Consider the following 26,988-nt stretch of genomic DNA (forward strand, 5'->3'; position numbering starts at 1 on the left):
GCACTTTTTTTTACTTATGACGACAAAACTGAATGTTTGTTCAAAGCTGTCTTGAAAGGTCTCTCAAGTGACTATAAGTCACCTGAAGAGATCAAAAATGGAATAAATGGTTTACTTGAATTTTACCCAGTCCAAGTAATCATTTTGAAGAAGAGAACCCAATCTGGCATTGTTCGGAAAGGGCGTTCTCAAGAATATTATTGAGTTCACTTTAACAAAAAAGAACTAAACAATATTGAAGCATTAGAAAAAGCAAGACTTATGTTCGATGTCCGTGTGACATGGGAACATTTCCAGTCGGTGCCAAAAGTGGGGTCATGGTACAAAAAATTGTCGCATAGATGCTTAATGCATGATTTGCGAAGGTTCTTCTCACGCTAAGAACGTCTGTCCTGTGAAGGAATATACCGATAAGTTCATATGCGCCAAATGCGGGGGCAATCATAAGTCAAATTTTTGGGCTTACCCTTCGCGAAGGCGAGTCGTCTAGGCCCGTGCCAGGCAGATGAACAATAATGTCCGTTACGATAACGGTCGTTTCCGGAGTTTCTCTGGTAGAGTTTCGAACAATGCTGATTATTCAGTTAACGATCGCTTGATTAGGAATCATACCCATCAGGAAGATCATAATCATGCTCATTCACAAACTAATTTTAATCCGTCGGGTAGCCGTTCGAATCTTTTAATTACGAATGTATCTTCCCAAGAAAAATCTTTTGCCGATATCGTAGCAGATAATTTGAACTCTTTCCCTTTTCATACTACGAGTACTCGTTCTAATTGTTTCAAATCAAATGCAAAAAAAAACCATACCGCCACAGGAAACTTTTATTCCGCCTCTTCGTCTACCAAAAATTCTAACGGAAAATCATCAGATAATGTACCCACTTCAAGTGATATGTCTGCCTCTGATTTTAATCTTCAAACTGAACAATTGAATCTGATGATTAATCCAATGTTCACAGCCACCACTACAGGGTGTCTACTCGTTCACCGAAATGAAATTCCCTGATATTTCCAGGTTTTATAAAAATAATTCCAGGTTCAAGAAATACTCTAATTTTGTCTAAATGACAAATTTTAAACTGTTTTCGATTTAATAGCTATTTATACACTTCTAAACATTATGTAAAGCATGCTGAAACTATCCAAAATATCCAATATTACAATGTGAAGATGATAACAATACAAAAGCTAAGTTTTATTCAAATGAATCGTATTTGCCAAAGATGATGTCTTTTATTCTGTTTGTAAGAGCTCTGTGAACTGAACGGAACATTCAAGTGCATCAGTATGTGTCTTCTTGAAAGTGTTTTTAGTACAAATTATGTACCATGCATTTCCATCGGTCGTTTGGATAACTAAGACAGCATCATGTTCGCAAAATTAAACCTTATTTGGATACGTGGCAATATTTTACAATAAATACTAAGTTTACCGATGTATTAGCAATTTATCATACAGCAAAAATGCCAAATTCATTAAAATATCTCAAATTGAATCGATCGTGTTAATGATCATCTGCTACATATTTAAGTTGATATATACCCATCTAAATTAACACAAAAAAATTCGTAAAACTTTTGGATGTCGGATCTTTTTTTATATATAATAGAAATACAGATTATCAAGCCCCTGGGTAATCACGTTCAACCGTATAACATTTAACTCTCGCATAACATGGGATATGGGATAACGCCCTAGAAGCCGCATTGGTAACCTCGTGTGTAGCTCGTTGTTTCAGCGCAAAACAATTATTAAGTATCCAAACCAACACTACTGGCAGGTATGGAATGATCCTTTCTTCACCATATCGCGAGATCGGACACCGAATAACTGAAAACTGTGGTAATATAAATAAATTATAAATTTTTGCATTTCATTCGAAAAAGTTTCAAATTAATCATGATCGTTCGAAATTTTGAATTTAAAGTTGTTTTTCGAAAATCGTTTTTTTTTTTCTAATATTTTCCAATAATTTTAAAAATTGTGCATGGTAAATGAATTTCTTGAAAATATGAAATTTAGAAACCTTTTTCCAGAAAAAATAGATTAAAAAGTAATCAAAATGAGACCGAAAAGAGACAAAACAGTAATCAAAAAACGAAACCTAATAGGAACCAGGACAAAATAGTTTGATCAGACCAGACATTTCCCTGAAAATAGGGAGACTTTCGGCTTCGGCACCATTCGACTATTATCGGCAACCAAATTTCAAACGCCAAATTCACAGTATTATTCTATCAAAACACGTCAATGAAAACATTCAGATGATTCTTTGTTCTGTCCGCTTCCCACTGACGAGATTTCCGAGACTGAAAAAACAATACCGCCAAAGATGTCATCAATTCAAATGAACACGCCTCTTAATGCGACTGATTTGGAGCTGCCGAAGAGATTCACCAGCAGTTCTTATGGGAAAGTTGCCGACAATAGTCACTCTGACAAGAGATGATCGCAGCGTTGTAAAAACGTTTCCAAACGCATTTTGACAAGTCTGTCGGTGTAAATCGATAGAGGATTGAGCAACGCATAAATCTAAACAGACAAACACGGAATTTATCTACTGATGTCGGAAAAAATTACAAAAGAAGCGCGGTATCGACTGAGACTGCCGAGAATACGTAAGTTTTTTTTTTTTTTTTTAAGGCCGTCCGTGTTTGTGGCCACTACTGTGCCGGACTCAGTTGATCTGTAGCTGCTTTATCGATACAGATCTATTTTCAACTTATCTATATTTACATCTAGTTTTACTCTCTCCTACTCTTTTACTCTCACACCGAGCAGGTAGGAGAGAGCTCTGCTATTAGTGAGGCTAGCTGCCTGCGAAGAGGGTCAGTTTGTCTCAGTCTCCATCTGATACTGACGGAGGATGGATGTGCTCCGTGAGGCGTTTTCTGGTGGCTGGACGGGTTTTTTTGTGGAGGGGCTGGGAATCGAACCCATGATCTTCCGCTCATGAAGCGGAAGCGTAACCTCAAGGCTACAGACCCCCCTTCTAGATTACCTTATCAGCCATAAAATTTTGGGAAACTGCAAGGGACATGGAAGTCTTTAATTTGTCTTTGTTACGACGACATACAAGCACATCTGGTATATGCCAGTAAAGGACAAACATTCATTGATGTATTGTGACGACATTACGAGAGGGATGGATTGATATCTATATTTGAGATTTTCACTCTCCAAAAATTTTCATAAGGAATTCCTCCAAAAAATATCACAAAAAATACCTCAAGGCTTTCATCAGAAATTCATTCACATATCATTTCAGATATTTTTTGAAAAAGCCTCTTTTCCTCGAGAATTTTATCCGGTGATTCTTCAATCAGATTTTTTAGAACATCCTCCAAGACTCCCGTTTAAAACATGTAGTAATATTCAACCAGAAACTTCTCCAGATGTCTCCACGGATTTCTCAGGATTTTCTTCAAAATTGTTCTTCAGAATTTTCATAAGATTTTGACTACAAATTTCTCTGATGATACCTTCAGGAATTACTTCAGAGATTACTCCAAAGATTTCTTCGGAAATTCCTCTATTATTTCTAGAGATTTCTGAAGGAAGTTTTCAAAACTTTTTTTCTCAAGCATTGTTCCAGGAGTTTTATCCAAGGAAATTTGAATGAAATTTCTCAGAAAGCTAAGAAATTGTTGAGAAAATTCGTGATGCATTCCTAAAGCTAATTTACGGGTATTTTTTGTTACAGTTTCTTAATTTCTTAGGTCACCCTACATGAAAGAGGATTTTCAGGAAGACTTACTCTTGAAGAACTTTTAGAAGATTTCCAAGACTATTACTAAGATAATTAAAAAAAGAAACATCATAATATCTCGCAGGATATTGCAAAGGATCTCCTGGAACACAGGATGAAATTACTAGAAAATTGTTTAGGAATAATCATTTCTACAATCGAAGGATGTGGAAAAAATGCTGTGGTATTAAATTGTGTAAAACCTTAAATGAGATTTTCAATATTCCATGGGAATTTTTTGAGAAAAACATTGAAAAATGTTTGGATGAACTCCAGTAATCCTTGGATGAAATGCTGGAGAAATTCCTAGAAAAAAATGTAAAGAAACTTAATAATGAAACACAGGACTAATTGAGAGAATTATTTGACATTTTCTTAATATATTCACTCGAATAACCCCTGGAGAAACTTTTGGATCTATTCTTTGGAATAACCGTAGATGAAATGGCGTTGAAATTCTTGTCGATTTTTCTTGGGAGAAATTCTGTCGGAAACTTTGGATATCTCTTAGATTAACGACTGTAGAACTCGTTGAATAGTTAGTGAAAAATATCTGGAGGAAGTCTCAGGATAGTCTTTGTTCAAAGTACTCCCTGAAAAAAATACTAGAGGTAGTAACGTTGAAATGTTCAAGGATTTCTTAAAGCAAATTATGGAGGAACTTCTATAAGCATCCTATGAAGAAAATGCTAAAGGAATTTCTTGAAGAATTCCTGGTAAAATCTCTGGAGGAACCATAAGGATATTTCCTGAAGCTGTTCTCGAGAAATACGAGAAGAAATTTTGCATATCAGTTATCTGCAAGCAAGTTAAGGAAAAAAAGAGACCTTAGAGACTATTTTGGTCAAAATAGAGACTTCAGACACCATAAAAAACAGAGACTTTTTAGAGACAATGGTATCTAAAAAGAAACCTGCTACCAGCCCTAGACATGTTAATTCTTCACCGAATAAATTTAGACCATGTTTTGATAAGCTAATGAAATTTCATACTCGAATGGATCCTCACTAAACAGCTGATATAGTATTTGGAGAGCGGCGCAGCCGAATTTTTTTTCGAATGAAGAGAGTTTTCTGGCAATTAAAGATAGCTATGACGCAAAAATACTTTGGCGCGAACATATTCTATCATGAATTACTGCCTCAACATAATTTCCCTGATTGTGATCGAAATTCCCTGAGAATTCCAGGTTTTTTCCAGGTTGAATAAAATTACCTGATAATTCCAGGTTTTTCCAGGTAGTAGACACCCTGCACTATGACTGAAACAGTTCAAGTTGCTGTAAAATTTACTTATCAAATTGTTATTGGACGTTTTTCTAATGAATCAAATAAATAATAATTTAAATATTTTGAATTGGAATGCTCGTTCTTTGAATGGTAAAGAGGACTAGCTGTTTAATTTTCTTACAGCTAATAATATACGTATAGCAGTTATTACTGAAACCTATTTGAAACCTGAATCTAAACTCAAAAGAGATCCAAACTTTTTTGTTTATCGTAATGATCGACTTGATGGGGCATGTGGGGGAGTTGCAATCATCATTCATAGGCGTATAAAACATCAACTTTTTCCGTCATTTGAAATCAAAGTTTTTGATACTTTAGATGTTTCTGTTAAAACACAGCTTGGTAAATATACCTTCATAGCTGCCTATTTGCCTTTTCAATGCTCTGGACAGCAAGTTAATTTGCTCCAAAGTGACTTGCGAAAATTAACTCGCAATAAGGGGATTTTTTTTTATTATCGGACAATTTGGGCCGAAGGTTCTCCGATTTGCATGAAATTTTCACCATAGGTAGAGCTCGTGGATACACGACCAAAAGTTAAATTCAAAAAAATTATAGTGGCCTATTTTCCCGGAAAGCTCTAGATGAATTTTCACGATTTCTCTATATACCTCAAACTTTAAAAATTCATATCTCCTGAACTATGCATTGTAGAACAAAAATTTTTAAGTCAAATTGAAAGGAAATTTTCTCAGCAATCTATCAAAAATATTAAAAGAAAAACATTTCTCGGAAAATTTTTCACCATGGAGAAAATTGTCGGAAAAATAGCAAAAAAACTATCGTCTGTATCATGAAAAATTTTCAAAAAAATATTTTTTGTTTCATCAATCCATACTCTAACTTTCGTCCATAGACGCCAAAGTGGTATCTTTTACCGTTTAGGCGACAGAACTGAAAAACCGATGACCACCCGCACGCTTCCCATAGAAAAATGTGTTCTATTGTGGGCCTCATAACCGTGCGCTAACGGCGGCAGTAATTTACACGCATTGTAAGTGTAATACAGTAAACCATCCTTTCCTTTCCAGTCAGAAGAAGCTTTTCGTCAATCGGAGCACTCTCCTTTGGTCTGTTGGGTGTTTTGTATGTCCTTTATTCGTAACCTTTACTATTGAGACCAACAGTCTTTAATTGAAAACGATCCTAACATTTAATAATATAGATAATAGGAACTCTCCCTCAGCAAGCATGGGAAAATTCACTCACTCACCCGAATGCCACCGATGAAAAATAGCAAAAAATCTGCTGCTATCGAACATTCAGTGATAGCTGAACCGTCCTAGGTGGAGTGTAGCATGAAAGCGTCGAAACCGATTGTGTAAAAGCGACAATCGGAAGAAACGCGAAGAGAAGTGAATACCAATACACTTGTATCTGCGAGGCACGAGTTAATGCACTTAGCATCCATTCGCCGAATGCATTGAACTGACTGCGAGGATTCCTACTCACTGAATCATTCCGTGGTGTGGACTGCCAGTCAGTGAACGCTCATTAGCACTCAAACCCGAATGCCATTCGAACGGAATCAGAATGTAAACAATCATTCCTGGACAAACATTTCAAAAGGGCACATCGACATTGGTAAACATTGGCTTTGCAAGTCGCTGTTTAACCCAATTCAACTCAGTCACGCTCACCAATACCACTATCAGCAAGAGCTAACACCAATCTTTCTGATAGTGGGGTTAGTTTGCGTGGGCGGGCTAAAAAGGGCTCAACAGCAACGTTTCTGAAAAAAGGCTCAAGACCTCTTGGGCCCTTTTTAAATGTTTGTCCTTTGTCCGAATTTTGGTATTGCATTCGACTGATCAGATGCCGTTTTTTGTTTCGCTTAGTGCTCGCAGAAGAAGCAGAATGGGCACTGGAAATTGAAACGTTCGGCTTGGTTAAGAAAACGGCTTTCTCGCTCCCGACTGTGCGTGGAAGCGAGTGAGGGAAACACAATAACTGAGTGAGTGTTTCCCATGCTTGACCCTCAGTATCATATAGTTGCCAAGCAAAAAGGATATTTATGCATACATAAAGTGCTATTTGTAATTTTCTTGCTTTTTTCAAATTTTGTTCAATTTATCAAATGATTAGATAATTAACTAAAAGCGCGCATAAATTTTCAGTTTTGTTTTCTATACAAAGTGATATATTTGATATAAATTCTGATTGTTCCTTGGAAGAATATAGTGTAGTATTTGCATGTTAATATCAATCCACTGTATAACACTCAGGGACGCTATCTATTGTTCCATTGATGGCTGCTGTAGAATATAAGCGTACGCGCGTAATGAATAGTTATTGTATGTTTTGTCTGGCCGTATCGTGCGCCTATATAAGGCGCACCCATTGAATTTGTAAGAATGTGGTTTCTTTCGTTTCTCCACCGAGTAGGCATGCTGCCTCTCAGTGGTAATAAATCTGTTAAAGTGAAGCCGTTCGCTTCATTTGCCGTCCGTTGTATCGTAAAAGACACAACGTAGGAAAGACGTCCTGGCCGAAACAACATATTAACAACATATTCATAAGTTTTCAAAGAAAGTGGATCTTGAGATTTGATCCTTCAAACGTTACCATGATGATTGATTGTAACAAGAACTTCCCGTGCGGCTTTCATAGAGGCTGTTAGCTTTAATACTAAATAACGTTGCTGATGAAAAGCACACAAAAGACCCAACTGACCAATTGAGAGTGGTCCGATTGACGAAAAGCTTCTTCTGACTGGAAAGGAGATGATGGTTTACTGTATTACACTTACAATGCGTGTAAATTACCGCTGCCGTTAGCGCACGGTTATGAGGCCCACAATTGAACACATTTTCCTATGGGAAGCGTGCGGGTGGTCATCGGTTTTTCAATTCTGTCGCCTAAACGGTAAAAGATACCACTTTGGCGTCTATGGACGAAAGTTAAAGTATGGATTGATGAAACAAAAAATATTTTTTTGAAAATTTTTCATGATACAGACGATAGTTTTTTCGCTATTTTTCCGACAATTTTCTCCATGGTGAAAAATTTTCCGAGAAATGTTTTTCTTTTAATATTTTTAATAGATTGCTGAGAAAATTTCCTTTCGATTTGACTTAAAAACTTTTGTTCTACGATGCATAGCTCAGGAGATATGAATTTTTAAAGTTTGAGGTATATAGAGAAATCGTGAAAATTCATCTAGAGTTTTCCGGGAAAATAGGCCACTATATTTTTTTTGAATTTCACTTTTGATCATGTATCCACGAGCTCTACCTCTGGTGAAAATTTCATGCAAATCGGAGAACCTCCGGCCCAAACCTGTCCGATAATTTAAAAAAATGCCCATAAGTCAAAATTTTTTGTCATTGGTGACTTTAATGCCAAACAGCGGTGATGGAATAATTCTCATAGTAATTCCAACGGCAGAATTTTATTTGATGAGTGTGAATCTTCAGGATATTTCTCAATTCAATACCCTGATAGCCCTACATGTTTTTCCTCTTCTAGCAATCCATCTACGATTGATTTGGTCTTAACCGACTCTAGTCATCTTTGTAGCCTATTAGTTACTCATGCTGATTTTGATTCTTATCATGTCCCTGATACATTTCAAATATCCCATGAAGCGATTTTCAATCCTGTCAGCTCCACTTTCAATTATTTTCGAGCCGACTGTATATGAAACGTATATTGACTCTAATCTTGATGTTAACATTTCTTTACAAACTAAACTTGATATTGACAATACTCTTGAAACTTTAACAAAATCCATTGTTGAAGCCAGGAGCATTGCAATTCCCAAATGTGAAGTAAAATTTGAATCCGTGATTATAGACAATGATCTTAAACTCTTGATCCGCCTTAAAAACGTGAGGAGAAGGCAATTTCAACGCACTCGCGATCCTGCTATGAAAATTATATGGCAGGATTTGCAGAAAAAAGTCAAGAAACGTTTTGCAGATTTAAGAAACAAAAATTTTGAAAATAAAATATCTCAATTGGACCCTGGCTCTAAGCCCTTTTTGGAAATTATCTAAAATCTTAAAAAACCTCAGAAGCCAATACCGGCATTGAAAGAGAAAAACAAATTATTACTAACTAATTGCGAAAAAGCTCAAAAACTTGCTACGCAGTTTGAAAGTGCGCACAATTTTAATTTAGGACTTACTAGTCCAATTGAACATCAAGTTACTCAGGACTTCGAAAATATTCTCAATCAAGAGAACGTTTTCGAAAATGCCTGGGAGACTGATTTGGAAGAAGTGAGAACTATTATTAAAAAATTCAAAAATATAAAAGCTCCTGGCGATGATGGAATTTTCTACATCCTCATCAAGAATCTTCCAGAAAGTAGCTTATCATTTTTAGTTGATATATTTAACAAATGTTTTCAATTAGCATATTTTCCTGACAAATGGAAAAATGCTAAGGTTGTTCCAATTTCAAAACCAGACAAAAATCCAGCCGAAGCTTCTAGCTATCGTCCAATCAGTTTGCTTTCCTTCATCAGTAAACTTCTTGAAAATGTTATTTTGAACCCACATCAACGAAAATTCAATTTTTGCCAATGAACAGTTCGGATTCCGCCATGGACATTCGACCACTCATCAACTTTTACGTGTAACAAATTTGATCCGTTCCAACAAATCTGAAGGCTATTCTAATGGTCTTGCTCTTCTTGACATAGAAAATTCATTCGATAGTGTGTAGCATGAAGGCTTGATTGTAAAATAAAAAAAAACTTAAATTCAAATCGTACACTTCAGGATAATTATCAAGACTCCAAGTCAGTAAGACTTCATGTTAGAGCTCAAGGCAGCATTTCGGGGCCAATTTTAAACAATATATTTAGGAATGTCAAACAATTTTGTTTGCAAATGACACAGGACTCTGCGCCAAAGGACGAAACCTGCGTGTCATCTGTAGTCGATTGCAAAAAAGTTTGGATATTTTTTCTTCATACTTGTAAAAACGGAAGATTTCTCCTAATGCTTCCAAAGCTCAACTTATGATATTCCCACATAAGCCAAAAGCTCTTTATTTGAAACCCTCAAGTAGACATGTTGTCACGATGAGAGGGGTTCCAAAAAATTGGTCAGATGAAGTTAAGTATCTAGGGCTCATGCTAGATAAGAATTTAACTTTCAAAAATCACATTGAGGGCATTCAAGCCAAATGTAACAAATATGTAAAATGTCTCTATCCCCTTATTAATAGAAAATCAAAACTTTGTCTTAAGAACAAGCTTTTGATATTCAAACAAATTTTCAGGCCAGCCATGTTGTATGCTGCACCAATATGGACTAGCTGTTGTAATACCAGGAAGAAAGCTCTGCAGAGTATTCAAAATAAAATTTTGTAATTGATTCTTAAGCTCCCTCCCTGCTGTTGTACTAAGGAGTTCTAATTCCGTAGTAAAAAAAAATATAAATACGATTTGCGGAGGTGTTATGTAAATGTCGACTGTTGATCTAAATGTCTCACCTTTTTTGGTTCGCTTCTTCGCTTTGACGAGCGCCCGCCTCTCCTTCTCACTGGACGACGTATTCCTACTGGAGCTAATATCACTGAAGTTGTTCTGAAAGGAGTTAAAATGAAATGAAAATAAATATGTTAGTACAGATTCCATTAGAGTACGGAAAAACTGTAGTTAGTAGACGGATATCCTATAAATGAATGCTGTTCATCATCAACCACAGACGCAAAGAGAGGGTGTCGCGAACCAACCCTCTCTTTGTATTTGAGGCGGAAAGTGACCGGATGGAAAATAATTTGAATTAATGTACGGTATAAAGTGCGGTTTCCCGTGTACTTGGTTGCATTCGTTTTTTTTTGTGTTAGGCGCATTACTGATGCATCCAAGGCAGTGTTATAGAATTAAGCCCACGGTTGATGCCTCGTGCCGGTTGTAGGATATGACGGAAGGCTTTGACGGTGAAGGCTAAGTAAGTAGGTAAAAGCCGACAGACAAGTCGACGACGATAAAACAGTAGGGCGGTTCAAAGTTAAAAAAAAGTTTGAAGAGTGAATCTCCCATATGTTTCTTACTTCTTATTCCTTACTTCCTTCCTTACTGGGACAGAGCCTGCTTCTCAGTTAAGTGTCCTTTTGAGCACTTCCACAGTTATTAACTGAAAGCTTCCATTGCCAATGTTGCCATATTCGCATTCGTATATCGTGTGGCAAGTACAATGCAAGCGTTTGCTAGAATAGGGGCGTAAGTCGCATGATCGATTTCTCTTCATCGATCCTCTCATCTGCGAATAAAGATGACAAAATGCTATTTTTTTAGCAGTTTTTCACTTCAGAATGCTAGACAGCGATGCAATCTTGCAGCCTAAGAAAAAAGAGAGGATCGATGAAGAGAAATCGATAATGTGACTTACGCCCTTATTCTAGCACACGCTTGAATGATACTCTATGCCCAGGGAAGTCAAGGAAATTTCCATTATGAAAAGATTCTGGACCGACCGGAAATCGAACCCAGATACCTTCAGCATGGCTTTACTTTGTAGCCGCGGACTCTAACCACTCGGCTAAGGAAGGCCCTACTTGCCTTGTTTCTTACTATCCTTAGGATAAAAATAGTGTTTTGGGAAATTATCACATATTTTCACAATGGTGATTCAAAGGTGGACTAAAGACGATGTAGGTTTATATGGAAATTACAATGGAAAATTTCGAAAAAGCTGAAAATTTCACAGAACACTACTTTTATCGTAAGGTTGGTAAGAATGATATGGCAGGTCGGATGTTTAAATTTTTTTGAATTTAGAACCACCCTAATGGAACACTTGGAAAAGGTATTTAAGTGTGGGTGGCGCTGATGGCAATGCGAGCGATATGCAAGTCATTAGCGGAATGATTATTGCATTTGTGAGTTTCAATTGGTGGGCGCATCAGTGGTTTTGATGCAGGCATTAATTAGAATGCGGTTAGGCTATGCTCGTTGTTTGTAATATATTTATGAGTTTCGAAAGCTTTCTAAAGGAAGCTTACATGGTTAGAAGTTTGCATTAGAGTTCAGACAATATGGGAGTTTGGAAATTAAGTCTTGAGATCTTTCGATGATTTGCCCTGCATGTGGGTTGGATATTCTTATGCAATTTGACATTCTTAGTCTGCGATCGGTTCCTTGCAATCTGCCTTTTTTCACTCAAATTGAGTAAAGTGGAATCCCAAACGCATCTTGGTTCAATTCGTTGGCTAGAAAATCCCAGATTGGGAAAGCCTGCAGATTTTCTAAAATAGATTAAATGCAAAGCATGAGTTAATTAGTTTTCAACAACCTTTGTTGCACAGATATTTCCGTAAACTACCCCAAGGATACTTGTTTTTAATTATGAATCGTGGTTTACGGCTAACCAGCCGAATGGAAGTTTAACAACTACCGAAAAGCTAAACATTACATATAATTTAAAACTAATCCAATTGCAAATTATATGTAATGTTTAGCTTTTCGGTAGTTGTTACCCCAAAGATTTTATCATGATTTTGCCAGGAATCTACCAAGAATTTTCCTGGGAGTTCAACTAATGAAACACGCAATGACTCAATGGATTTCCTAAAACATATAACCTGTAATTCCTTTAGGAACTCCTCTTAAGGATGCTTCTGGAATACTGTTTATTTTTTTCAGGAATCATTCGAAGATTTTTCCAACTTTAAGGCTAAGTAGCCCGTTATTCTTTTTGGTAGCCATGTTGACATTGCAGCTCGCAATTCCAAACTTACAATACTCAGTCCGTATTGTTACCAATGATCCGGAAAAGTATCGCTATATGAGATCACATGCCGAAAGTATGCTGATACTTTTTTAGCTAAGTCAGTGCAATTCCTACCGCTTTTCATTAGTTCGAACATGTGACATGATTTGGCAACAATCATAAACGATGCGTACAAATTTCAGTGACGGCTTTCTTCGCCTAAATCTAGTTATTGTTTTAAAGATATCTTCTATTTATTACTCAAGCATTGAGGCATTGCTCAAAGATCTCCCACGTATACCTTCTAGTATTGAAATAACACCAAAAGCTACTTTAAATACAATGATAGACATTAACATGGCTTTACTCAGAAACTCCTCTAAGCAAGTAACAAAAAAGTCCTTAGAAGCTCTACCAGGATCTCCTTAACTCAAATCCAGGAAAGTATACATATTTTGTTATATCAAAATTTATTTAGAAGTTTTTAAATATTTTTTTTAATAAGTAATCCAAACTCTTGCAGCAATTCCTCCGAGAATTTCAGTACGATTTTTTCCTAGAATATTGCTTATAGAGATTTGTGAATTCCAATAATTAATATTTTGAGAAATTTTCTTCGAAACCTACAGAAGAATTTGTGGTTGCATTTGATTGAAAAAAAAAATGCATTTGATTGCCCAAAAAATCTCTGAAATAATCTCTAATGTATCCTCAACGGAATTAATGATTGAATATTTGGAGGAGGTCTGAGGAGCCACCGGAATTATTCCTGGAATATAAAGTTTACTATAACTCCTAGAGTAAATCAAAATAAAACAATTGAAATACTCGTTGAATTCTTGGATTATTTCGAAAATGTCCAGAGCTTGGATGAACTTAAAAATAGTTATAATCTCTATATTTTTTTAGGAACCTAATGAAATGGATAAATTTTTAAAATGAACTCCGGGGAGAATTCAACGAGATAATCGTTGGGAAAAAAATTTGTGATGCAATCCCAGCGAATAGACTGGGTAAATTCCTGCAGAAATCGCTACAGATTTTTTAAATGTAGTGATTGCTAGAATATTCCAAGAAGGAATGCCTGAAAAAAAAATACAGGGAAATTTATCTGGTCGGTTTCGAGTTAAGTGAAATGAAATATTATTTTGCTTTCAAATTTTTCAACACTGTTGAATCTCCTTTCAACAGGAAACATACCACAATTCGTAGAAAATTGACTTCATTTGTTAGATTTTACATCGCTTTGCACCAAACACCATAAAATTTCAATAATCTAAGGTATTCTGAAAACATCCTTGAAGATGCCTAAGAAGCATTCCTGCAGAAGTAATGTTATTTTTATTTTTCTTACAAAAAATCTAACTATGAAGGGAGGGGGGAGAGAGGTCGAGAAATAGCCAAAATTGTCTTACGTAATTAATGGACCGCCCCTAACTACATTATGATTTTCTATGTTCTTGGAGGGTGCCCTGATCGAGGTGTCCGTTGATGATATTTGCATTCATAAGATTTCTCTAAGGAATTCCATACATTAACTACAACTCGTATAATGTCCGACAAAAATAATTAAAAAATAGGCAAAATTACTAAAACAACTTATTTGACAAAAGATAGCTGAAATTTATGGCAAAAAATAAGGCCTTATTCATAACAGATCTTTTCAAGAAATTTCAACCTGGCTAAGGCTTCTAAGAAAAGTCCGCGAACGGTGTCGTTTCACAAAAAAAACATGCTCAAGAATTTTACTCTAATCAAATTCGTCAAGAAATATCGAATAGTGGTTTCATACCATTTGCTACAAATCTCTTAGAAATTAGTCAAAAAATATTGTGATATTCATACTTTCAAAGTACATTCCTTCTGGAGGACATCCATTCGATCTATGCCTACTATTTATCTCCAAGTTGATCCCGAAATATGTTTCCGGACTTAACTGAAAAAATACTTAACCTTTCAAAAGTTCAAACTTTTTCTTAGCAATGTCTCCAAAAAATAATTGTTTCTGTCGAATTCCTTCATAACATTTTCCTAAAAAAGTTATCGAAAACTACTACACGAAGTTCATTAGAAGTTCTTCAGAAATATTTCATCAAACATCATATATTGCATTACAAATTCTATTTTTTTTCTGTAAATTCTACTTTGAATCACCGGACTATACATACAATTATCTACGAAAAGTATTTTCGGAATGTGTCATGTCTTGGAATCTTCAAACATAGCGGTACAGAAATCTGTGGTGAAATGTTAAGCAAAATAACTGGGCAGGGATTTATTGAGAAATTCATAAAGAAATGGTTCATGATTTCCTAAAGTCCATCAGGAATTCCTCAACAAATTTTCAAAGAAATGCAACAATTTCCTTCAAGATTTGAATTAGGTAAAACCTTACATTGCAATTTTTATCATAAGACATCTTTGGCAACGTTCTTGAAAAATGCTGCCAATATTTTCACATTAAACTTTTACAGTTCTACCTCAATAGTTAAAGATAGTCCCTTCAAAAAATGTTGTTTGGACTTTCTGCAAGTAGGAAAAAAAATATTTAAGATTAATCTGTTCCCAATACTATCATGGAACTTCGGAGTTCATGCCAAATCTTTTCTAAGATGCTTGATACAAATGGTCGGTGTTAAGTCAGAGTGAACCAAGTACAAAACTTGGGAAAATTGGATTATTCTGCCATTAGATGCAAAATAATCCATTTCACTTTGATCCAATTTTCTTTGGATGATCAATATGATCAATAAAAATCAACAAAAGTATGCAGTCAGAGTGGACCAAGTGCTATTTGCCATAACAACGAAAACGATCAGTTCGCTGAGAAATACTAGAAAATGCAAGACATTTCAAGTTATTTTTCATATTTTTCGACATGGAATGATTCTTCCCATCAATCAACAGAAATTCATAGACATGACGTAATTCGATGGATCTTATTTTGATATCTGGCCATTTACCGTATTTGAGTAGGTGGTCAGAAGTTGCAAAATTTTCTGTGCAAACAGAGTGGACCAAGTGTCAAAAAGCAATGAACTGATTGATTATTGCATTTTTTGAGTCGATGTCAGAGTCAGATAGAAGTTAATGGCAGTTCTATGGTGTATGTATTGACTGTCCTAGAAACCGCTTAATGGACCAGTATATTTTGATCGGTACTCGAGATTTTCACTTGGTCCACTCTAACTGAACGCATATTTGAATATTTCTGGTCTTCAATGCCCTACCCTTCAAGCTATTGTAATTCCACTGATTTCGGGATTGAAGATATGGATTATTGAAGAATTAACGATACTGATGTCGAAGGGTCTTGATAATATGTTTATCTTAAGGATATGCACCCAGTTAACCATACGGGCATTAAATGATTGTTATTTTCCTAGAAACTGTTCAAAATCAAAATTCACAAATTGGCGAATAAAAATAAATTATTGCCCAAAACGTATTTAGAACGATTTTAGATAACGAAAGATGATATTAAGATCGAAAATAAAATTTGGGTATTCAAGGATTAAGGTGTTTCTGTAGTAGTTTCGAAGCCAAAACCCTGAATTCGGAAAAAATATGTAGTAATTTTTAGAATCTGGGAAATGAATTGTAAAATCATTTAGTGAACCTGTTGAAACATTTGCTTATGTTGTTTGAAGGAAAAAAAATCTCTGGTGGATGCTTGGGTGGATCTCTGCTGATTTTATCGGAAGAAACCTAGGACGACATCCCAGGGAAAATAATAATATATTTCTCCATAGAAATCTCTGAACGGATTTCTCGGGAAATTTTTGAGTATTTACGCGGAATAGTTTAAGGAAAAATATCAAAATTGGTCCCTTCAATATCCCCGATGGTCCCTTCAATATCGAGTAAGGGAGAGTGGCTGTATTATCGAATTTTCTCCAAATTTATCTCAAACCCGTTGAACTTACTCTGAATACGCTTAACATAGGGTAGCAATAACATTGATAAATTGCTAACATTTCGAAGGGGAGTCGAAAGAAGTTTTGAAAAAGGGGCTGACAAAATCGGGTCATCTATGTATGTATATTAGACCTGTTCATATTTTAAAAATAGTCTGGAAAGCTTCCGGTCAAGCAGTATTTTGAATTCTCATGCTAATAACAATGTCTGGGCGAATTTTCAGCTCATTCGATAGAGATTTCACTATGCTTCAAGTTAAAAATGTGTTTTTAGGCTTATTTTAAGGTTTTAAAACTCATAACTCAATACTCATAAATCAAAATCACTTGCTATTACTACTTATTGAAAGCTTATTCTATTCTGTTGAAGTTTGACGAACACGCCAATAAGATTAAATTAAGTTTAAACATCGTTTGATCGTGATAAGTTCTCCATAGTACCCAGAAATCACGGTTTCCTGAATATGTGTGCTATAAAAAAACACACATTGGCATTATTTTTCCAGGCCCTAGTCAACGGGAAACAAACACAATAAATCTATGAAATCATTAACCACTAACAGCTTACATGTTGCTTTAGGAAATAAATTACAAAAATGCCCAAAGATCGAACAACCCATCCCACCCTGATGATAGTTAAATCGTGCATGACACATGTTCCGTCGAATGAATGCATTGAACAAGTTAGCATTGCTTTTTCATTCCAAGTAATGATTGTTTTGATCGTATTTCATTACAATCATTATCATTGACTGAGAAAAAGCAGTGCTAACGTGTTCATTTTTTACATTCCTTGAAGCTCACGGTGGTGTTCTTGGCTCGCCCACAGCGGATCTACGAATGTGCTTCCTAATTACCTATTTTAACAATTTATTTTCGTAAGATAAGAAGTATCTTTAAACGGGATTGAGTTTTAAAAATACTTAGGGCCGATTTCTTCACCCCCGCAGTTGAGATACATTTTGGAAAACTCTCTTTCCAAAATCCGGCTCGAAAAACTCTTTCGGGCCTTGGAGAACTCACTCTCTCTCTCCATAATCAACATTTTACATTGCTCGGAAAACTCTCTTCCCGGCAATTTGGATTGATTTTGGAAAACTCTCTTTCCAAAATCCGGCTCGGAATACTCTTTCCGGCCTTGGAGAACTCACTCTCCATAATCAACCTTTTACATTGCTGGTAAAACTCTCTTCCCGGCAATTGAGATTCATTTTGGAAAACTCTCTTTCCAGAATCCGGCTCGGAAAACTCTCTTTCCGTCCTTGGAAAACTCTCTCTCCAAAATTATTTTTTTACATTGCTCGGAAAACTCTCTTCCCAGAAATTTGGATTCATTTTGAGAAACTCTCTTCGCGGCAATTGAGATTCATTTTGGAAAATTCTCTTTCCAGAATCCGGCTCGAAAAACTCTCTTTCCGTCCTTGGAGAACTCTCTCTCCAAAATTATTTTTTTACATTGCTCGGAAAACTCTAATCCCGGCAATTTTGAATTGATTTCAGAAAACTGTCTTTCCAGAATCCGGCTCTGAAAACTCTCTTTCCGGCCCTGGAGAACTCCCTCCACTATAATCAATATTTAACATTGCTCGGAAAACTCTCTTTCTGGCAGTTGAGATACATTTTGGAAAACTCTCTTTCCAAAATCTGGCTCGAAAAACTCTCTTTCCAGCCTTGGAGAACTCTCTCTCCATAATCCACTTTTCATATTGCTCGGAAAACTCTCTTCCCGGCAATTTGGATACATTTTGGAAAACTCTCTTTCCAAAATCCGGCTTGGAAAACACTATCTGGCCTTGGAGAACTCACGCTCCATAATCCACTTTTCACATTGCTCGGAAAACTCTCTTCTCGGCAATTGAGATTCATTTTAGAAAACTCTCTTTCCAAAATCCGGCTCAGAAAACTCTCTTTCCGGCCCTGGAGAACTATCTCTCCATAATCAACATATAATATTTATTGCTCGGAAAACTCTCTCCCCGACAATAAAAATACATTAGATGTTTATCTCCTGTAGAGATAAACACAACTTACCATTAACCGATTGCGCCATGTAGTAACCGAAACCTAACTGATCGGCCAAACTTGAGCCGAACCAACAAATAAACACACTATTCCTAAAACCGTCCGTTCGCTACAAATGTTGTCACCCAACTGATCAATTGTTTTCAGAACTGGCTTCTTTCTTTTTTTCCCGCACAATTCTCGTTTCGCCTTATCTGCTTATCGTTCATTTTCGCTCGTTGTTTGACTTCTCTTGTACACGCTTAGCATAATACAAGTAGAATCGAAAACAATTAACTTTATTTTTTTATATTTCAATCTATTACAACTCTATTCACCACATTTGTTTGTTTGTTAAACCAAGTTTCATCATATGGGTAAACGAGGTTTACGGCTTAAGCGAAGGTGAAGAGATCGGCCCTTAGTCATCATGTTCTGGAAATTCAAAATTCTCCCTAAAAATATAGATTTTCAAGAACTTTGAAGCACAAACCTCAACCAAACCATGTTTAAACTTGCTCCAATCATAAAACCGTGTTGGAAAAAAGTTCGTTGCATTGAATAAACTACTATGTAGAGATATTTTCGATCAGTTTTAATGTTCCGTTAAGTAGTTAAGAATTTTCAAAGCTGGAAAATAGTCCAAAAACACATAATTGATTTGAAGCACATCCAAATTTTCTCCAAATTGACTGAAATATTGACCCGAAGTTCATTTTGACATAAAAAATCAAAATATTTGTTGACTGAGGAACTTCCAGACATTTGAATAGGTCTAATGTATATGAAGGAAATTTTGAAGGTATATGGGATTCAATATTAAATTGATTTTTGGATAAATCTAAAGAAAAAAAAAAATGCAGATAGATTAGTGGAGAACTTCTCTGATGAATCACCAAGAACAGTTTCCCAATTGAATCTCTTTTAATTGTTTATGAAAATCTTGTGAAATATCAGGTTAAATCATGAAAAAATCATTTGATTTTTTTTTTGTAAGAAGTCCTGGATAATTTTTGCTGTGAAAGTTTCATGCAATCCTCAGGGCATTTCTGAGAGATTTCCTTAAAATTTTGTTGAACGAATCTGAAGAGAAACCATAGGAAAAATCTTAAAGACAAAGTTGGAAAAACTGTTGGTGCACTCTCTGATGAATTTGTGGAAAGAATCCTTGCTTAGTGATCTTGAAGAATGAATTTTGGTGAGACTTGTATTATTTCGTGGAAAAATCCTCAGTTATTCCAGAAAATCTTCAACAAATTATTAATGAACAACTGGATAAATTTTAAACTAACAATTGAAATTTATATGTAATAAGTACGTAGTTTACCTTAATGGAAAAATGTTTAAAACTCTGAATTATTCAAGAGATTCTTTTAAGCAATTTGATACAAATTCTTCGAAAAATGTTATGATAAGATCAGAAAGCCTAAAGAAGCTTCAGGAAAAATAATCTGGAGGAGCTCAGTGGAAAATGTTAAAGGCGTTTATGGAGAATGCACTAGAAAAGAACAATACTTGAAAACTTCGTGGAGGAATTAATAAGGGATATTCCTCGTGATTCATTTGGAAGAGATCTTGCTGGATTTTTTACTGGATTAGACAAATATTTTCCGTGATGAAAATTTAAATTTACAATTACCACTGATATGCAGCGATATGAGACAAAATCACAAGCAGACAAAATCAGCGCAAATTTACCCGAGGAGGAAAGAATAACTCGCCAATAACTTATGCATACCATATTTTGGTATCATACCAATATTAGGTATTGTTCAGTTATCAATACCTCATTTTGGTATTATAATGGTATTTGAAAAAATGAAAACAATTAAAAATACTTCATTTTGGTATTCGACAGCTATTGAGGACTGCTGGAGGTATTGAACTAGTATTGGGAAATTTCACTTTTATATGAAAATCCATCAAGTATTATTTAGGTATTACAATACCTGATCTAATTATCAGCCTGGTATTTGTAGAATATGCAGAAGGTATTATTTGAGGTATTTTACCTCTTATGCAGGGCTCATTCATACCTCATTCAGGTTGTAAGTATTGGAAATTATCTGGTATGGAATACCTCAATTTGGTATTCAGTAGTTATTTTCTTCTGCTCGGGTATGCAAACTACGAAATTCGTGAAAATAGTGATTATTGCGAGCGACATTTCTTCGGCAAACCAAGTATTTGCTAGGACCCTCTAGGCCCCTCTCACAGGCCCCATCCTAGCTACTTCAATGGGTAACGTTTGCGGTAACATAGCAAAGCAATGTTTAAAGTTTCGATCCAGGATCTTTTCTATAACTTAATGGTATGGCTATACCGGTTATGCGACTCAAAAATAAAAGAAGTCTGTAGATTTTTGTTAATATGATGGAATGACTAGAAGTAAAATACAACAATCACGGTCGATACCTTCTCCACAGACAAACAGACGTCACACTCTCACCAACGTCCATCGACCACCTTTTTAACGGCCGATTCAAATATATGGTAGGTGGCCAATCCACCACCCGCAGCGCTCGCATCGATTTTGTTCGCGTTTGACGTTTACACACTACCGCCATCTGTTGGTCCATCGGCCAAACACACCGATTTTAGCATTGGGCGTACATGTCTTCGTGACTATGATTTTGCTCGGGATTTGTTCTAAGTGTTACGTCTGTTTGTCTGTGCCTTCTCTGTACTGAGCTGCTTAGAATTGCAGAAAGCTTGAAAACAAGATTGATTCATATTTTCTGGGGAAATGATTCTGGTTAATGGTACTTTCTGGCGGATGTCATTCTGACGATTTTTTTTTCTTGAAAATATCACACAATCGTTATATAAGTTATTTCCAATATGTTTATATATATGCGTTCAGAAAACTAGGTTCCAAGACGGGTCATCGAACTATTCGAGCCAACATTTTTAATACAGTGAAACCTGCATGAGTCGATATTAAAGGGACCATCGATTCATGGAAATATCGAGTCATGGAACAGAAATCCTTTGGAAAACTGTTTCAAGGGGCCATCATAGTAACCAAGAAATTTTGTTGTTGGTGTGGTTCAATGAGTCGATTTCGAGTTATGGAACATAGACTCATGGAGGTTTCATTGCAATTAAAATCGAGTTCTGCAACAAGCTGCGTACAACATTTTTTGCAATTTTGTAAAACGCTACTGAGGGTGTCAGAAATCATATAGAAATGTATTCACCATTACTTTTAAATTGTAGTGCAATGATTCATTAAGTATTTCGAAGCAATTGCTAATGGAAAAGCATTGCGTTAAAGTCATTACACAACTGAAATCAGTTGCGTAATGATGTTTTTACAATTTCCCATCGTCATGAAACGGCCTACTTTCCTGCATTGAAGTATGCAGTGGGGGAATAGCTATTACGCAACTGAAACCAGTGCTGTTATGATTTATTACGCAACGCTTCCTCAAATTTTCAAGAAACAAATTTTCAGAAATTGTAAAATAATGGTGAATGTATTTCGATATAATTTCTGATACCCTCAAGTGGTCTTCTACGGAATTGCAATAAATGTTGTAAGTAACTCGTAGCAGAACTCGTTTCTTACAGCACTCGTCGTACACATCAAAAAAAATCTTAGATTTACACGTAACGTTATTTTAGTTTCAATCATGCAAAGCCATCTCTCATGTATTCCTCAATGATAAAACCTATAAACACATCTATTCTATCCAACATTGTTACCAAATTCCTTAATATTGAACGCGAAACGTGCTCTCTCAAAGAATGTTGCTTGCAAAACGGCTCGGTTTACATGATTTTCCCGCTGAAAATTCAATCATAAATAATGCACATGGAATGACAAGCCGTCGATCCATCCATGTGCATTATTTTTGGCAGAATATTCAGCGTGGAATCATGTAAACTGAGCGATCTTGTTTGCAATTTTACTTTCAAGATGCAAGAAAGCATGCAACATTGGCGAATGTTGCATGTAAGATCATGAAATGTTTCAGTTTTACTGAAGATTGCAAGCATTTTCGAATGCAATGAGACAGTTTACATTATTTATCGTTGATTATTCAGTTATAATTCGTTTTACATGATTATCATGAAAATTTACGCGCCAAGTAAATTTGAGAATTTTTTGCTGTGTAGTTGCCAGGTAATACAGAGCTGTCGATGACGACAACGCGATGAGGGCTGTTGACCACATCCGAGAAGTTTCGCACGCGTAACTTGACAGCAAGGAGGATGCATACTTCCGTGATGGTGGGGAAGAGCCATGAAATGGGGGAGGGGACAGGCAGCTGCAAGGCAAGGTACACATGCGCTCATTATGGTGCATTACATTTTACCTTTTTTTTTTTGCAATTAACTTCAATTTGTGTTTATGTAAATGACTTTCCTACTTGTGTTTCTACCTGTCTGCCTGCATGTTTGCGGTAACGATGATGCGGCGGACTGCCTACAAGTGTCGGTACTGGCGCACAATGGCCGCCGTGCATACAAATGTTGACCAAAAGTACAGATCTCACTCAAATTGGTCAATCATACCAATAGTAAGTATAAGATGGGACAAAAGTTTCTTTCGAGATTTCTAGCTCTATTTGATTTTTATTGGTTACATTATTTTATATAGCATGACTTATTTTGACATATTTTCTGGACATTTTTGTTTCATCTACGTAAAACACAATTTTTTGTTCAAAAAAAAAAAAGAATTGTTGTTGGTGTGAAAATAAAAATTTTCATATCTTGGCGTTAAAATGCGCAAATGAAGCCATAGTACATCGAATACTATAGATAATTTATGGAACATTGAGGCGTTAAATGATCATTTATAGATATCTCTACAGTTCACATGATGTAAGTAAAAAACTGAGATATAAACCAATCGTTCAGAAACTTTGGAGAATGTTGTCTTTTGACCCACTGTGCGTGGCGGTTTCCAAGGGGTGCGACACTCGGAAGGCGAGTGCGGTGCGGAACAAGTGCGCCATCAAGCGCCTATGGTTTTCGAAGTTGTATGCTGTTTTTTTTTGTTTCGTCCAAGCAAAGTGATAGGTGCACTTATGTTTCGAAAATTACCAGCACTGCCTGCTGCTGCTACTGCTGGTTAAAGAAAGATGACAGAGGGGAAGAGGCGCGCGGATACTAAAGACAAGCGCCATAAGGCCGGGCTGACGGTTTCCCGGTTCGCTAATGCTAATGAGGCTCTTTCACTTGGTGTCGTGTGAATGTGTTCGGGTAACTTCGTCGAAGGCTTTTGTTCGTCATATTTGGAGGTTGATCGGTTGACGCTAAGTGAGGGCGGAATGTCCAAATTATTTAGTTTTGAATAATTTGACTCGTTGTCATTTCTCAATAGCTTCTTTTAAACCCCAAACTTTTAGTAGAGGGTTTCACTTTGACATGTAATCCCAGAGATACGAACAAAACACTTCTGTCTATTTGTAAGAAGATGACCCCATGCTTTTGCATGGGAGTGTATATTAGGCCGTCCCTTATTTTTTAAAAATGCGAAATGTTATAAGTTCGTCATTGTAAAGTGCTCGTTTTGGTAAGAAAAAAAATCAGGTAAAAATTTGAAGTCCGTACGTGGACGCTAAGTTGTTATGTGGGAAGAGGGAAGGGATCTAAAATTGGTTTTTCATGGAGTGGAGTAGGAAGCTTCGTGAAAATCGACGGAATAATGACGGCAGATTCCTACATTAACATCTTGCGGGAAAATCTGGAGGTTTCGCTGATCCAGACGGGCCTTGAAGAGAAATTCATATTTCTCTAGAACAACGACCCGAAGCATACTGGAAAGAAGACCAAGTCTTTCTTCCGGTCTTGTCGGATTAAACCGCTGGAATGGCCTCCACAAAGCCCTGACCTCAACCCCATCGAGAATTTGTGGGCGATTCTCGATGCCAGGGTTGACAAAACTGGTGTTACCAACAAAAATAATTATGTTGAAGCCTTGGAGCGCGCCTGGGAAGAACTAGATCCACAACACCTACAAAATCTGGTGAAAAGCATGCCGAAGAGCCTCCAGCCAGTCCTTAAGGCCAAAGGAGGACACATTAACTATTAAATTGCTTTTTATTTTTCTTAAATCATCTTTTCTGGGGCCAAGAAGGAAGTGGGCACCTTTTTTGTCACTACTTTTTTTTCAATACAAATTGATTTTTTTTTTTCTTTGAGTAAAATTCTTTTTTTTATCAAAATTTCGTAAGTGCAACTTTAAAAGAACATCAAAAATAAAATATCACAAAAGATTTAGGTGTGTTAACTTTAATTTGAACCGATTTGGTGAGAGAAATTCGAAAACTGGTAAGGTGGGCACTTTATTTTGCCTATCAGTGTACCTCAGACAGCAAAATAGCAGCCTTTCGGACACCAGGACGCAAATTTTTCACCAGCCCTAAGGAAGCCTCTCATTTCTCAGGCACAGTCGAGCCCTTCCTGCCATCGAACTGCAGCCGTCCTGGTCCTGCGTTTGAGGTCGATGAAGAGGTCTTCCGAACCCTGACTTCAGGCAAGTACGACTCATCAGCAACAATTCCACACTCTGAAAAGTTTATCGCTTCCTGTCGAACATCTTCGGAAACTGTACTAGTGCTTGCGTCAAGTATTTTTGGAACTATACTAGCAATAACCTACACAACGACATCTCTTCCGTCAGCTAGTAGTTCTCTACCGACGGGTATAGAAGAATATGTTGATACTCGTAGCAAATGGGGTGATATTTATTTATTTATTCACTGTCTTGAATCTAGCACGTTTCCCCAGACTGTATTATTCACACAGTTGAAAACCGGAATTTTTGACACGCGAAAAACGGATTGTCTTCAAACCTATGCGTCGGGGCTACGTCGGGCAAGGTGCACTGGGTAGTCTACAAGATCCGCTGTCCAGCGCACTATGCCCGACGTTAGGTTCAACGCATAGATCTTGAGAAAAATCTATTGTCGCGTGTCGATGATTCCGGTTTCCAACTGGAGTCACGATATCTTACTCTAAAACTCTAATTCTATTTTCAAACACATATTTGGATACATTAAATTCAAACAAGTCACTCACACTATGGATCAATGCACGAATTCACTCCTTGACGTTTGAGCGGTGCCGTGTTATCTACGTGACCATGGAAACGAGTGAATTTGGCACCGCTAAAACGTCAAATAGTGAACCCGTGCATAGGTCCATTGGTCCATTGAATAATCGAGAACATACACATAACGGATTGTTGAAGACATAGGAAGTTCTATGTCGTCTGATGAGCAGCAAATTACTGATGTCGGTTTGGTGCGTAGAGCAAAACACTTTACAGGAGCGATTGACAGTCAAGATTTCATCTGATCAAGTCGAACATTAAAAGCCTTTTGTAGCATATGTAACGAAGTATGGTGAATATATAAAAATGGATGCATTTGGCATCACTGGTTGTCAACATAAAATGGATGACGAAACAAACTATACGCTGGATTTGAAAAAAGAACGAAGATACAAGCGACACTTTTCGGTTCACGAATCAATGACGAAGTTAATGAAGGCGATGGACGTTAGAGAATTATTAGATCTTTGTTAGAGAAAGAGAGATAAAAAACCGTATGGGTCGCTCATGTTCCACTGAGACCACCCTTGGATAGATTTGCTGCGAATCTGACGTGGTTTTGAGTCTTCTGAAGAATTTATCTCGCCAAATTGTGGCGAGCATTTTCTTCTTCTGTTCGGACGATGACTGTTTTTGCTTCGACTATGGATTTACGACACCTTTGTTGGTTACTGCGTCTGAAAGAAAGTGTTTGCAAAGCCATGAGTCTGCAGCGTGACGTGTAATCGAGCAAGTTTTTTTTGTTGTATTTTCATTAACGAGATTAACCCTGAGGTAGTTCATCTCGGGTCCAATGGCTTTACTCCCCTTCCGAAGGAAGTCGTCACCATAACTCTTACGTCATATGTGACTATCTCGGGGATGGGTTTCGATCCGAGGTCCTCGGCGTGAAAGGCGTGTGTATTAACCCTATACTAGGTCCGTCCCTCTAATCAGGCAAGTTAACCGGAACCGACCATGGCAGCTGCCGAAAGGCGAAGCGGATGAAGCTGCGCTGGACCTTTTCAATCCGAATAACCTGGGATATTGGTTATTTCGACATACAGAAAGAAAACTGGGAACGAAACATCAATAGGGACACATCGAGATACGGAAATATCGAGATAAGGAGGATATCGAGATGTTGATAGAGAAATTGCATGCAGAATGAATGGACCTAAGAAATCATCGACATAAAGAAGAGATATCGAGATATAGAACATCGAGATGTGGAGAGTCGACAGTATGATATTTCGAATTTGTTCCAGGAGTAAATTTTAGGTATCGTTTTTAGATAGTTTATCTCTTATTC

General features: G+C 36.6%; 1 protein-coding gene across 3 annotated transcripts in view; it reads right to left on the bottom strand.

Moving 5' to 3' along the window:
* LOC5580309 overlaps positions 1 to 26,988 on the bottom strand; it is a 216,287-nt gene that overhangs the window by 116,488 nt on the left and 72,811 nt on the right. For all 3 annotated transcript variants that reach the window (XM_021857379.1, XM_021857378.1, XM_001662877.2), the window contains one exon: positions 10,489 to 10,582. In XM_021857379.1, the coding sequence (XP_021713071.1) occupies positions 10,489 to 10,582 (94 nt within the window). The remainder of the gene's footprint in view (positions 1 to 10,488; positions 10,583 to 26,988) is intronic.

This window comes from Aedes aegypti, chromosome 1 (genome assembly GCF_002204515.2).
Source record: "Aedes aegypti strain LVP_AGWG chromosome 1, AaegL5.0 Primary Assembly, whole genome shotgun sequence".
Lineage (NCBI taxonomy): Eukaryota > Metazoa > Arthropoda > Insecta > Diptera > Culicidae > Aedes > Aedes aegypti.